This window comes from Indicator indicator, chromosome 11, assembly GCF_027791375.1.
Source record: "Indicator indicator isolate 239-I01 chromosome 11, UM_Iind_1.1, whole genome shotgun sequence".
NCBI classification, from domain to species: domain Eukaryota; kingdom Metazoa; phylum Chordata; class Aves; order Piciformes; family Indicatoridae; genus Indicator; species Indicator indicator.
Window position 1 is genome coordinate 8,212,616 of NC_072020.1, and position 14,068 is coordinate 8,226,683.

The 14,068-nt window shown below is 40.9% G+C and overlaps 1 protein-coding gene across 6 annotated transcripts in view; it reads left to right on the top strand.

The window, feature by feature from the left end:
* Positions 1 to 10,016: 10,016 nt before the first annotated feature.
* Positions 10,017 to 14,068, top strand: part of CNOT10 (CCR4-NOT transcription complex subunit 10) — a 32,425-nt gene continuing 28,373 nt past the window's right edge. For 5 of the 6 annotated variants that reach the window (XM_054384692.1, XM_054384691.1, XM_054384693.1 and 2 more), the window contains exons 1-2: positions 10,097 to 10,118; positions 13,944 to 14,035. In XM_054384692.1, coding sequence (XP_054240667.1) covers positions 10,097 to 10,118; positions 13,944 to 14,035 — 114 coding nt within the window. Of the gene's footprint in view, positions 10,119 to 13,943; positions 14,036 to 14,068 lie in introns of all 6 variants that reach the window. The other variant, XM_054384696.1, reaches the window with a different exon arrangement.

Here is a 14,068-nt window from a genome sequence, read left to right on the forward strand (position 1 = left end):
ATTAACCTCAGAAATTTAATGAAGGGTTTTTAATTAACAGTACTCTAGAGCACAGGATAATCAATGCTTCTAGACAGCCAAACAGAAACACTGATACTATAAAAGATGACATTGTGATAGGTTTTCTCCATCTTGGTAACTTTTTCAGCAACTTTACTTCATACCTTGCCACACAAGTCCTTTCCTGAAGTTTCTCGTTGGACAGAATTATGTTTTCAGAATTTAAAAGGATAATATTTTTTCTTAAATGGTGTAATCTAGCAGCACAAGAAGAACCAAATGTTGCGTTCTTTAATTGGACAAATGGCTCATCAAAATCTGTATGAAGGATGGAGGCATTATAATAACTAAAATATTCCCTCCTGTTTCTCTGCTAATACAATATGTTGGAATGTAAAAGGTTGGCCTTGCTATGCATTTACCAGATGCTTTCACTAAGCTGTACAAGATGAACCTAAATTTGATTGATTCGCCTCTGTGCTACTCCAGCTCTATATGTATTAAAAACATCAGAGCTATGCGAATAATAAAATTAGAATGAAATAGAGAGAATTCATACACTGCTGCTTGCTGAAATGATAAGTACTTTCTCTTTGATTTGATTATTCTTTTGTACCAGTCACTATACAAATTTTGCTAATGTTTCTTGCAGCATTTACAGATTCAAAGTAGTTGCCTAATCATTGTGGCTTACAAAATTAACATGCTTATATAAAATAGTCTTTGATGGTCGTATGTTCAACTGCACACTGGCACAGCTCCAACTGCATAGCCGTTGACTGCATACGGATTTAGGTACAAACTTAAAGTTAAGCCCATGCTTAACTGCTTTGTCTCTCTCTCCCTGCTCTCTCTTCCACTCAACATGCTGCCCTGCCCTACTCTTAATATCATATAAAATCTATGAAATTTAGCTCATGCTGACAATCAAATGAATGTTCAGCTATTTCCCTGTGTTCTTTATACCCAAAAATGTGGTTGATTTACTCTTGTTCCAAGCCCAAAGAAAAAACTCTCCACTGTGACTTCAACAGTGCTGTGCTGCGGATGTGAGCGTGTCTGTATCTGTTCTCACAGGCAATGGACAGGCCTCTTGTCTAACAAAAACTTCATTTCAGAATCAGTCCTTTCTAGTGGATTGTCTCCCAAATGCATGTTTCTTTTGCAGTAGATGTAAATGAAGTTGTCATCTTTTGTGGCTTTTTATTTAATGGTTATCACAGTTACACCTGTTTTTCATCGTATTTGAAAATGTTTATAGCAAAATATTATCTTAGTAATATTAGCAAAGATTTAGAAAGTGAATTGCACAACACTTGTTTTATAGCCTGAGACTGTCATCTTGTATCCAAACCAGAAAAGTTACTACACAAAGGAAAGTGTAATAAAATGTCTGGAGGCAGTGACTTTAATAAACATAAGAGGTTTTTCTAACACTTAATAAACTGAAAGATTTTACCACAAGTATAACCTCATCCTCGTGTGATTTATGTGCTTTCTTCTCCAAAATAGTATTAATCTGCAATAAGATATAATTGGGTATTTATGCCTGATCAAACTAATGAGTGTGATATTAGACTGTCCAGAGAGCTGTGGCTATATTAAAATAAAAATATTTTAAGTGCTCTAATTATCTGATAAACCAGGAGCCTAAGTGACAATGCTGGCATAAATTAGAATTTAAAAAAGTTTAGTATGTATTTCCTTCAGTTTCAGTTCCTAAAAATGTTGACAGCATGTCCATGTATTTCTTCATATTTTTAGTATTTGCTAGATATACTGTAGTTTTCCCTGGCATATGTGTCCTGTAAGGCAAGAGACAACAGAATCAAGACATAAACATCTGACCACGTCACAAATCCAATTAACTCTGACAAGGCTAGCTAGTAAAGTCAAGTGAATAACAAAGCAATGCTGTCTGGAAGCAGCTTTGTAGTTTAGATTGTACTGGAAAGGTAGGACGCCAGCTGGACAAAGCAAAAATACTCTGGGTAGCTGAATTTTCTGCATCCAGTAAGGCCATCTTATACCCTGACAAGGTCATAGCACTATAGCTTTTTCAAGTGTCAGATCTCCTCTCTTCACTGTTTCTAAGCAGCAGAGAGGAGGAGGGAAGCAATCCCCCCACAGAATGGAAAATATGTGCTAATGTCATTACAAGGCAATGCAGTGAAGCATAAACTGCAGTTAACATCACAGAGCCCCTCCTCAACCACCACCATGTTTGGTTAGGATAATAGCCACTAGATGTTAGTGCAACAATCCTGGGGCAGAAGTTCTGGTGACTGTCTAATCCCAGGACCTATGCATATCGAAAGTAACTTTCCTGTTTCTAGCTCTTGATGCATATGGTTATCCAGTGTCCCATTTAGTGAAAAGGTTCAATGATTGCTTCACTGGTGCGCCGCATTCGTTCATGCTTGAGGCTCAAAAACGTGGGTGAATTTCTCAGCTAGAGTATAGCAATCCAATAATTCTCCTTTGGCAAAATTATTTTGGAATTATCTTGAGAGGAGAAGCTATTCCCTGACACTGCATGTTTCCGCATAGAAAGGAAATACAAACTCAATTTCCTTTATTTATGTAACTCAACACTGTATTACACTTGGAAGTTCTACAGCTTTGTCTTCTCGCTCAAGCCTATTTCACAGTCATGCAGTACCTACAAGTAAAATGCTCACTCTCCATTTACACTTGAGTGAAGGAAGAAATTTTAGATGCATCAAGTATTACACAATATTCAATTCACTATTCTTACTGTTGACATGATTTGCAGCTCATAGTAAGCTACTTTTATAGTTGCCAGATTAGTCAAATGCATAGTTTCTATCAGCTCTAATATGGGCCCTACAACTGGAGCAGCTATCCTCAGCTTTGGAAGAGAGGAAGGATTATTTCTTTAGGAAACAACATGAGAGCTGGGTTTAGCTGATCTCTCGCAGACAGTTTGCAGCTGACACTCATTGAAAATTTCCCAGCACTTTTTTTTTTAATATTCCTGTTTCATTGACATTAAAATTATATTGACTTCAGTAAAATCTTCAAAACAGAGATTTCACAGGTTCAGATTGGGATTTTTGGTCTAGAAACCAGAAACACACAATGACTCAGTGGTTGGTCATTAAATTACTAGATTTGGAGTAGGTGTCTGAAATTGTTTCCTCTTTCCTAATTCCACGTTTGTGTGCACTGCATCTTTTGAGTCTTCCTTCTGCAACTTGAAGAGATTGGAGTTTTGCTCTCACATGGAGGCTAAAAAATACTAAGAACTTCGGACAGTCTGTAGTGCCTGTTTTCCAGTTAATCTTAGCATTGGTCCCATCTTTTCAGATGCTGAGAATTTAACATGGGGTGAGATGAGTAGACTTACTACAAAATGGTCTCTGAGGTTAGGGAAAGGAGCACAGAAAGAATAATGTGCAAGAGTGCTTCTACAGAAAATTAAAACTCAAACTTATAATCCTGCTTCTACATTTTTCTAGCTGCATTGAAACTTGATCTCTTTGCTACAACTTTGGACACAAATCTAATTTAGCAAATGGATATATGCTGTAGATGCAGCACAGGCATGTTCTGACATACAATTACCATATGTCAGTCCACAGCTCCCGAGACATGTTTTGTTCTTTAAATAGCTTTCCATCTTTTTAACACTTTGGAACATGTGACTATTTGCATTATGCTTTTTTTTCCTCTCCTTCCTTTGAAGCCACATGTGTTTACAGTTGACTTAGATTAGGCAGAAAAGACTGGTAAAAGAAGTTAAAATAGCTTTCAGAGATTACTACTACAGTGAAATATGTTTGGAACTTGAAGATCCCAGCATGAACTATTGAGACAAAATAAAATCTACATTGATCTTTGTAAGTAAACATTAAATGGATTGGGATTTTTGTCGTGGATTCATCCAGGATTATGTACAATATTTTATTCCTGCTATGTAGCACAGCAAGTTAAAATTTAATCCAAAAAAAAGAGAAAACCACTTGAGTCAGAACATTACAGTCTTAGAGAACAATGGTAGCTGCCAACAGGGTGTTTCCTGTTAGTTTTAACAACAAACAAATAAAAATTTAGTATCTTCATATGATCTGCAGATGTGCAGTATGAAAGCATTTAGATGCAAGGTTTACAGGGGCCTACTATTTTGGGCAAATAACAAACCTCCTATCTCTTAAAAACCCACAACTCTATCAGAATAGTCTTTCAGCAAATTGTGTGACACAAATTACACTCAATCTTATGTTCTTAAGTTCCTAAAAGCTGAGGAAAAAATACTTTGAAAAGCCTGCAAGAACTTCTAAAAAGAGGAAGCTTAATGTGAAATACACAAAGATTCTACTGCACTGAGTGAAGGTAGATAAACTGTACTAAGCACGTTCTTTGGCTTTTGCAACATTTCATGTAGGCTTCATCATGAAATACTTTGTGTCTTTACTGAAAAAATAATTGCTTTATACTTCTCAAAAGAAAACCTATCTCTCTCTGAATGTCTGCAGAAATGCTGATAGCATAAACAAGTAATTAGTAAGAATTTACTTATCCTTTGTCTGGAGACCTAACATAATTTCTCAGAAAACTCAAGCTTCCCAACTGTAGCAATATCAAGGATATCAAGCATTAGACTTCCCTACAAAGTGTATGTATCAGCACAGGACAAATTCTTAAGGCTGGGTTGGAAGAAGCGATGTGTACTCAAAGCCTCTGGTTTAACACATTCACTTTCTGCATCTCAGAAAGGGTCAGATTGCTCTGCAGTGTAAAAGGGCATAATGTGCTTGACCCATTGGACATAAACGCATACATCATGCAGACATCTGCTGTTACAAGTAAGTCAGCTCCTGCTTGTGCTAAAAGGCAGTGATGCAATCACAAAATGTTATAGAGACTTCATCCTTTCGCTCTTAACTGTGTAATATTAGAAATTTTGCCCCTCTGCAAATTAAGGATTAGGCCTTAGTATACTTCTGTCAGAATAAAGGCTTTTCTGTCAATTTGAGTTTTTAAGTGGAAATCAAAGATCCATAAGCTAGCCTTCTCTACAGGAGGGTAAACAACCCAAGGTGTGTGGTGATATGTGTACAATTTTCTTTCCACAAGCATTTTAATTGCCAGAGTAACTGAAATTTTGTGTGGAGATTTCTTCTGGATGACACCGGAAAGGAAAAATGACAAAGACGATCTAAACCCATTGTTTGTTTCATGTTCTAGGAAAGCCTTGGGTGATGCCTGAACTTAGACCCATTAGCAGAAAAAGATAATGGTGCTATTATGAGGGCCAAATGAAGGAAAAAATACATAACAGTACCATATGCAAGCAAAATCAGAGCAGATCTAGAATAAGGGAAGGGGGAGGTAAGTGATGTCATGAAGGAGTCGTTATCAGGTATTACAACGTGAGGAAAAGAAAAGCACATATTTTTCCAAAGGGGAATCATAGAAATTTATTGCAGATATTGTGGCATCATTGCTCCATTGTTCTGTTTCTTCAGTGGTACCCCCCTGCTCTGAGAAGTTTTGCATCGTCTTGTTCTTTTCCTGCATCCCAATGCTGCTGATACTCCTCTCTGTCTAAGCTTGTCTCCTAGGCTTAGCATCTCTTATTTGACTGTGAACAAAGCTTTCACAATGATAAGCACTGTCAGAAAGATACCCTTCTCTTTATTTGGCTGGGAAAGTAAGGGGTAAGGAGGCATAACTTAAGGTTATGCCTGGCACTGCTGCTGTGGCTGCAGAGTGAAGAGGGGGGAGTGTTCCTCCCCTGCACCAGCATCAGAGTGAAGAGCAGGATCTGGAACAAGTTAAAATAGTCACCCAGAAACTGCAGCAGTGAGAAAAATTAGAGGGCTACCTTCTGTCTGTGAAGTTTTTATATAGGCAGTGGAGGCTGGTATGAAATTTATCTGCATGAGACAGGTGAAAGGGAACTTGCTGCTTCCTACAAATCCCATGGTTGAGGAAGTTTAGTGAGACAGCTTTACTTCAAGGATTTTGAGAATGTGTAATGGAGATGTGAGGAACCTCAGCACCAGCTGTTTACATTTGTCAGTCTATTCCTTCAGCTCCCAGTGAACTGCCAAAGTAAACACAGCCTCTGCTTGTTTATTCACTGTTCATAGAGAGAACAAAAACTGTAATAGTTTGTGATGCACTATAATTTTCCAGGAAAATATGAAAGCAAAAATACTCTATGTAATTGAGATTCACAGCACTGTATTTTCTTGACTTTGAGAGACAGACTCAGAAAGAGGATTACCAAGCTGAGACTAATAGCTGCATTCAGAAGACTCAAATTTACACTAGTTTACATTTTAAGTAAGAACATCAACTGTAGGAGGAAAATAGTACTTAAACATGCCTGCCTTTATTGTGTAATGCCACCTAGGGGTTAGAGTGGCAAAGGATGGGCAGCCTTACTAATAGTGAAGCATTTCTCACATTAAGTAATTTGTATTTTTTAATTTACTAAGCAAACAAAGTGTTGGTGAAATTTCCATACTGTTGTTTAGAAAAAGAATTGTAACTTTCAGAGTTCCCTTTGGAGCTGGCCACACCTTTCTCTCTTCTGGCACTGAGCTGGGATTTCACAAATCCTGATTTTCTCCTCTCCTAGGCAGGTCTTGCTCATATGATCAGTGGAAAGGTCATGTACATTTGCTGCAAAGCCAGGCAGAGATTGCTGTCTCGCAGGTTTTGAGTTTTCAAGGACTTAAAATAAGCTCTTAAAAAGTTTGAGGCCAAACTCAAGAGAGAAAACCCTGAGTAATTTATCTAGCCTACTAAGAGAAAGTGTTGAACAAGGGAGGAATGAGATGCTGGGACCACTTTCTGCCTGTGAGCAGACATGCTTTATGCTTTATGCAGACATGCTAAAACTTCCCTCCCCCCATGCACCTCCCCTTGCACATTATGAATTACAGTTGTCTCCTTTTGATTTAGCAAATGGCAACAGAAACCTAGAAAAGTCTGCCCATCTCTGTTTATTTTTCCAAACCGTGTTTTGGGCTAAAACCTTGAATTGTAGTAATTTCTGTTCTGAAAACAAACAAACAAACAAAAACTTCAGGAAAGGTAATATTCTAGGAGATGTGTTTTTTTCACATGCTTTATTCTCTCAAATAGTATTTGATTTTACCCTATACTTTCCACAGCAGATGGAGTACCTGCCTCACTGAGACCAGAGACTCTCTGTGGTCTGCTCACTTGGCAAGCCCTACTATACCTCAGGCAGAATGCAAATTATACATGCATACAGTCCAGAAACCCTCTCCCCTGTCTTTAGATGAAGGTAGTGATGCTGTCACAGTATTTCTGAAGGAAAAATGTCAACATTTTTGATTCCATGACTCTGTTGTTGAACTGTAATAAAGGGTAAGTGTCCCTTCCCTTCCTTCAGTACCCTCCACAAATATAAGCAATTAAAATTTGATTGTTAATGAGAAGGAGGATGACAACATGACTTTGTGAGAAGTTCCTTTTTAAAAATCATCTATATTGGAAAAAGGCCAGCTGCCAAAAACTGTTTTGTCTGTCCCTTTGAAATGGAAAAAAAAAAATATTAAGAACTACAAGCAACAAACATGGCAAAATAATGCTGAAGATGTACCAAAGATTGCTGTAAATACCCCTCAGGTAAACAACCTCTGTGGCAAAACCATAGCCTGATGGATAAAGCAGATTCTTATGACTGTCCTCTAGATGTCATGATGTAAAAGGGATGAGAAGCTGGATACCAGGGCTGCTGTACTCGAAGCTGCATGAGCTTTGAGAGATTGTTAGAGAAAACCTACAGTAGGGAATAGTAAATTCACTGTGGTGCCCATGCTGATGTGGCCTGGTCTACAACAAGCAGCTACTGGCAATAAACACTGCACCAAGCCCAAGAGGGAGGTGTATGTTCACCAGGTGAGGCATTCTTGCTCCATCAGTCAGGGTGCAGTTTTGGTAAAAGTCAGAGAGAATATGCAGTTACCATAGTACAGTAGTACAGTGCTTTTGCCTTTAGAGGTTCTGTTGCTTCCAAAACAGCACCACTTTTACATATAAGTATGTATATGTGCATATAACTACACACATAAATAAATAAAATGCCAATATAAATAATTACAATAGTAAATATATACACATTAGGAGGCCTTGCTATTACAACTTTATTGACAGATGCTCTGTAATACAGGATGTGGCTTTACAGTCTGGTCCAGCAACTATTTCTTACAAAGGAAGACACAACAAATTCAGAGACTTGGAATAAGATACTTTTGAATAAGGACTGCAGACATTTCTCATATATAGGTATGTCTAAAAGAAAGTCTGAAGATCAGAGCTCTGTGGGGAAAAAAATGGAGAAGTGGTGATTAAGAGAAGTCATTAAATTTACCATATTCAGAACTTCAATTACAAAATTAAAAGAATCATCCTGCACTTGAAATTCCTGAAATAATGGTTTGGGAATCTCATTTTACAAGGCCTGGCTCATGGTTAAAGCTGTGATGGTTGTCTGTTTCTTTCTTTCTAACTATCCCTGTTAAACCAAGCATTCCCCTTCCCTACAAGCCTTACCTCTCCAAGGTGCCTGACAGTAGAGTTAGGGACTAGTTAGACTAGTAAGAAGAAATCCTGCTTCCACTCAATCACTTTTGCTGTTGATTTCCCCAAGGACAAATTTCATCCTCGTATCTTTATCTAATGTACAAGAGGCACAGTGCAGTCTTTCTTGACAAATGCTGTCCGTTGGCAAAAAAGTCAAATTATGTATTGTAAAATCTGCTAATCTGAATTGGATATATCAAGATACAGCAGAAAACCAAGTTGATGTTTAACAGCAATAAATGAGAAAGCAGGGGAAATCTTGGAGAATGACATCTGGACAAACAATATAAGCAAGTGTTCCCATATTAACAATGACAAAACTGTGGGAGCAGTGTCTTGCAGGAACCCCACTGTGACACAGTGAGCCAGATGAGGAAGACTCACATTCACAGAAGGGTAATGTAGGGTTGAATTCCAAGGACCAGAAACACAGGGAGCCTTTGGTGCCCGAGACAGGACACCCCTGGGGCACTTACTCCTAGCTTCATCCTACTTCCCGATACATAGAACAATGGGTTCAAAAGAGAACTAGGCTTAACCGCAGGAGTCCCTACCCACATCAGCATAACGGGGGTGCTGAGCCCACGAAGATAGGTCCCAGCAAAGGGGCACACTTAAATACTACATACAGCTTATCGAGTAATCATAAACTTCTAAGAATCTTTAGTATTTATGATGCTGCTAACGTAATTTATCTCATGTCTGATACTTTAATGACAAAGGTAATGACAGCAATAATAAATGCTAATCGGAGCCTTCAGGCTGAGGGTTGTTGCCCAGAGCACTTAACTCAAAGGACAAAGTCATGGAGTGAAACTGGGCTTCCTCGAGTCTCCTGAGAGGACTGGGGCTCAAACAGCCATTTTGTAAAGGAGTTCGGGATGCAGACATGAGCACACCTTATAAGCGTTAATTACTATGGCGATGGGCACCTTAAGAACCCTTAAGTCGTTGAAGCTGTTCATCCACATAAACCCACATAACCTAGTCAGTATTTTGAAGGTCTGCTTGTCACCTGAGGGAAGCCCCCGGGTCCTGGCACGTCTGAACCCGGCAGAAAAAACAAAACGTTCTGGAGACAGCGGCCGACACTTGCCAATCAATTCCCTGCCGCGGAAAGCAGAGAACACCTGTGCACAACCCGCCCCGGTGCTGCCAGCCCTGACACGACCGGCAACGTGGCGCGGCTGCCGGTGCGGGAGGCCCCGTGCATGCGCCTGGCCACCCCCCCGCGGCAGGCAGCGCTGCGGCGCCCTGACGTCAGGCGCGCGGTCCCTCGGCAACGGCAGCACGTCGCGAGGCCGCCGGGAACCCGGAATCGGCGAGCGAATAAGAGCGAGTGGCGCAGGCAGCGGGCTGGGCGCGGCACGCGGAGGCCTCTGGCAAAGTAGTCCCGGGGGGGCAGCGGCCGGTTGGCGGTGCTGCAGGCAGCGCTCTGCGCAGCGGTGCAACTTCTCGGCCCTACCGGCACTCTAGGACTGCACGGCTGCACGGCGCGGCAGGGGAAATGGCGGCAGACAAGGCTGCGGGTGAGTATGAGAAAGGCCGCCGCAGTCAGCCGCCTGCGTCTCGGGCCTGGGCCGCCAGGTGCGGAGGGATACGTTTCCGCGCAGGGGCGGTGAGTGGCGGAGCGTCCCGGACGGAAGGAGAAGTACTCCTCAGCTTGCGGTGTGATGTGTCCTTCCGCCGAGGAATAGTCCTTCCGCCGAGGAAGTAGTGCCCGTGCGGGGGCAGGACTGCGGGCTTCCGGCGGTCAAGGTGGCTGCTGTGAAGTACTGGCGCGGCCAGCCCCATGTGGGCCTGTGTTTTGGGGGCCTGTGTTTTGGCGCGTCAGCGCCTGGGCCGTGTGGAGACCTTCTATGCTCTTGGAGAGCTGAATTGCTGCACCGCCCTGGCCTGGGAAGGCCCGCTGGGCAGGGCGCTTTCAACGTGCTGGGGGGGGGGGGGTTGTCTCCCAGAGCTGAATACCCGCTGGAGAAGTTGAGCTTCCGAGTTTTTTTTAAACTGGTGCGTTCAGAAGGTGCTGGAGGGTTTGAATGCTTCGTGGTTGGAAACCAACCTTCTGAGTTGGTTTCAGGGGACGAGGGAGTCTCCATTAACTTGGGGCCTGAAGAGGCACTATAGAGAGAAATCAGCAAGATTTGAATGTATATCTTACGATAAACACGCCAAATAAATCTCAAGAACAGTTGCTCTGTAACGCGTTTTCGTTGATCGTCCCTCTCCCGTATGACTACCCTTCTTCGGAAGAAGGGCCCTTCCCTCATGACAGCTCGTTGGGGATGGTGATGTGGAAGAAAGCCGAAGGGATCTGCTTGTGTTGTGTTTGGTTGGGGGTTTTTCAGTTGGTTTTTTGTGACAGGAGCATTATTTAAAATCACCTCAAGCATTTTTTCCTCTGGATGCTATATTTGAAACTCCTTAGTGTGTGAAAAGGATTGTGGGAAAAACTAGTGTATGCTACTGAGCGATGTGTGCTGACCTAGCCTGTGTTTGTTTATAAGCACTGCAAGTGTCTCTTGTTTCTACTAGAAAAAACAACAACAACAACCTGGTATTAAGGATTTTGGGGTGGTGTTGTTCTTTTTGGAAGTATTGAAAGAACTTCTTAGTTTACTTGCCTGAAAGAAAAGTATGTGCCCAAATGAACAACACTCCTTGGAGATACAGAGAGCAGGGATGAGAGCAATAATGATTGCAGATCACTCTCCAGGCATCTTTGGGTATGTCTGTATGGGAGATGTAGCTTTTTGTTTCTTATGTTGTGTCAGCATACCACAAGAAGTACAGAGTTGCTCTGTACTTGTGAACGTTGGACGATATGAAAAGTGAAACAGGCAGGTCCATGTGTAAATACAATTTACAGAGACAGATCAGGTCCTGTCATTTGTAAGGCATAGAACCTGTGCTGTTTCAAGATATTTCAGCTGATTGAGGCTACTATGTGGGTAGGTGCACACCAGTAGTGACTGGTGTGCTGTGTGTTACCAGCACCACATACGTCTGCAAGATGCAGATTAGATCTGAGGGAGCAAGTGGCATGCTGTATGTTTTGCCAGGGAACAATGCACCTACGTGTTTCATTTTCAAATACCTGAAGAAATATGAAAATAGTTTTATTTGCAAGCATTTGATATCCGTTTGCAGCCAAGAGAGCAAGAGTACCTTTTTTCTCCTCTTTTGAGTGGAAGTGGAGGGTTCTTTTTAGTATCTTGCACTAGCCAAATTCTGGTTGACTCTTGTCTGTGAAATCTCTTAATAATAAAGACCAACTGAAGCAGTAGATCCTGGTCTAAACAAGAGCTACAGGATTATAGTCGATTAGAAGGACCTTTAGGTCTTTAATAGGTTTCAAGTGTTTCAGAGCAAAAAGGGTAGAGAGTAGCATCAGCTGGACTTCAGTTTTATTCTTTCTTCATAAGCTTCCAGTTCAGGTTTCACAAACCTTCTTTGTTTACTGAGTCATAGTAGGTGCAGCTGATTGGATTATAGACATAAAATTGACTTCACAGGAGAAGAGAGCTATGGTTTTGGTTAAAGTAGTCCCCAGCTTCAGTACCAGCAGATTTAGAGACACGGTAAAATCTGTAGACCTGTGCTGATGTTTTCCTAGGAAGTACATCAAACAGCTATATACGTGATGCTTTTATTTCACCACTTAGACAACAGGCTTTTTGGTTTGTCTTTCTCGGAACATTTTACTTCAGGATTCAGACTTCCATAACACCACCTTCATTTGAGATGCTTGTTTTATGAACTTGCATACAATGGGAGTAATCTGTAATGCATTTAGCAGTTCATGGCACTCTGCTAGGTAAACCTCTATGTGAGGAACCAGACTAAGCATTATCAAGTCCAAGAGTTTCAAAGCCTCAAGTCTCTGCACTACTTTTACCAGCATAATCAGAGAGGCATGCTGAGCAAGTGTAGCAGGTAACTGTTAGAGGGAAGATCCCTTTGCTTATTTGCTGCTGTTCTCGAGGTCCTTGGAAAAGGGATAGCTTTCTGTTCAGCTATACAACCGCAAGATTTAGAGCAGGAACTGGATCTATTTAGCTTGAAGGAGAGGTGCTTCTTGTTCCTCCTTTGCTGCAGAAAACCTTGGCACCTCAACAATTTTCTAAGCTGTTTTAATTTTCTCTCCTATCTTTCCCTTTTGAGGACAAGGCTGTGCAAATGGTGCTGATCAATGCCTTACGCAGTCAGCTTTTACAGCAAGTGCATGCAGTTCTGTAGCCGCCTGAGGACCCATCCCTCTAGAGTGCTGAAATTGCCGAGTCCTGAATTTTGTCTAAATCACAGTGTGTTGCTTTGTAATTGGCAGGCATAAGATTGTAGAGATTTTAATATCTCAACTTTGCTGATGTCTTGATGAAACACTGAAGTCACAATCAAGTATTTACAGTTCTTGTTCAAATATGTTTTTGCGTAGAGCAAGGGAAGCGATCTCGCCATCCTCTCAGCAACAAGCACAAACTATGAATAGATTATTAAGTCTGCTTTATTCTTGTTACTGTGGGATGTTAACTGATGATCTTCTGATGTTTGGTTTCACGTTGATGTTTGTCTTAGCTTGTGAATTTTCACAGTCAGGAGCAGAAAAAATTCAGATACATCGGTGATGATGGGGAATGGATTTTGTAGTGAACCTCACAGATGAATGTTTTCATCTGTTCAAAATGGAAACAAAATTAGCAGAGGTTGCATGACATCTTGACACCTGTGAGTTCTAGAGAAGAGAAAGAATACATTGAATTTCCAAAGCCTAACTGGCATATTAAGATAGCTAAAGGTAGGATAGAAAACTCCCACTATGAAATTCAAGAAATAATTTTCTGCAAAAGTGGAAGCCATTTCTTTGATTAAAAGAAAGTTCTACATGATTGGGGTGAGGCTGAAAAGGTGAAGAGGCATTTGTTTGTGTCTTTAAGTATAATTACTAGATAGCATTTGATGGAATATATGGAAGAGCACAAAAGTATAGAGTTTTAAAAAAAATGTATGAGGTCTGACAGTGGTTATTAACAATGATGGTTTGAGGCTGCAGCCTCTTATTTAGGGAGACTTACTCTTCCAAAGCAGAGAGCTGGGTGGAAGTTTCAGTGTTTGCCCTGCTTTTCCCTTAGCATCCCTTGCTATTCAGGAAGCAACATACAGGATAGGTGAGTTTTTCGTCTACCACACCCAGTGCATGACTTTCACCATTAATTTTTGTGCAGATAAAGACAATCCTAGTGTGTGGTTTCAGTTTTGAAGAGAAATCTAAAATGTGTGCATTGTGAGTTGTCCTTCAGGACTTTGGTTACTTCGGCTGACGTTGCAAACTTTTTTGTAATCTTCTGTCCATTTCACAGATCAAGGTACTGAGAAACATGAAGGAGCAGGTACTTCTGGGATTACTGATCAGGAAAAGGAATTGTCCAGCAATGCATTACAAGCTTTTCTGGTAAGACAAAGCCAAATTCTGATACTTCTAACT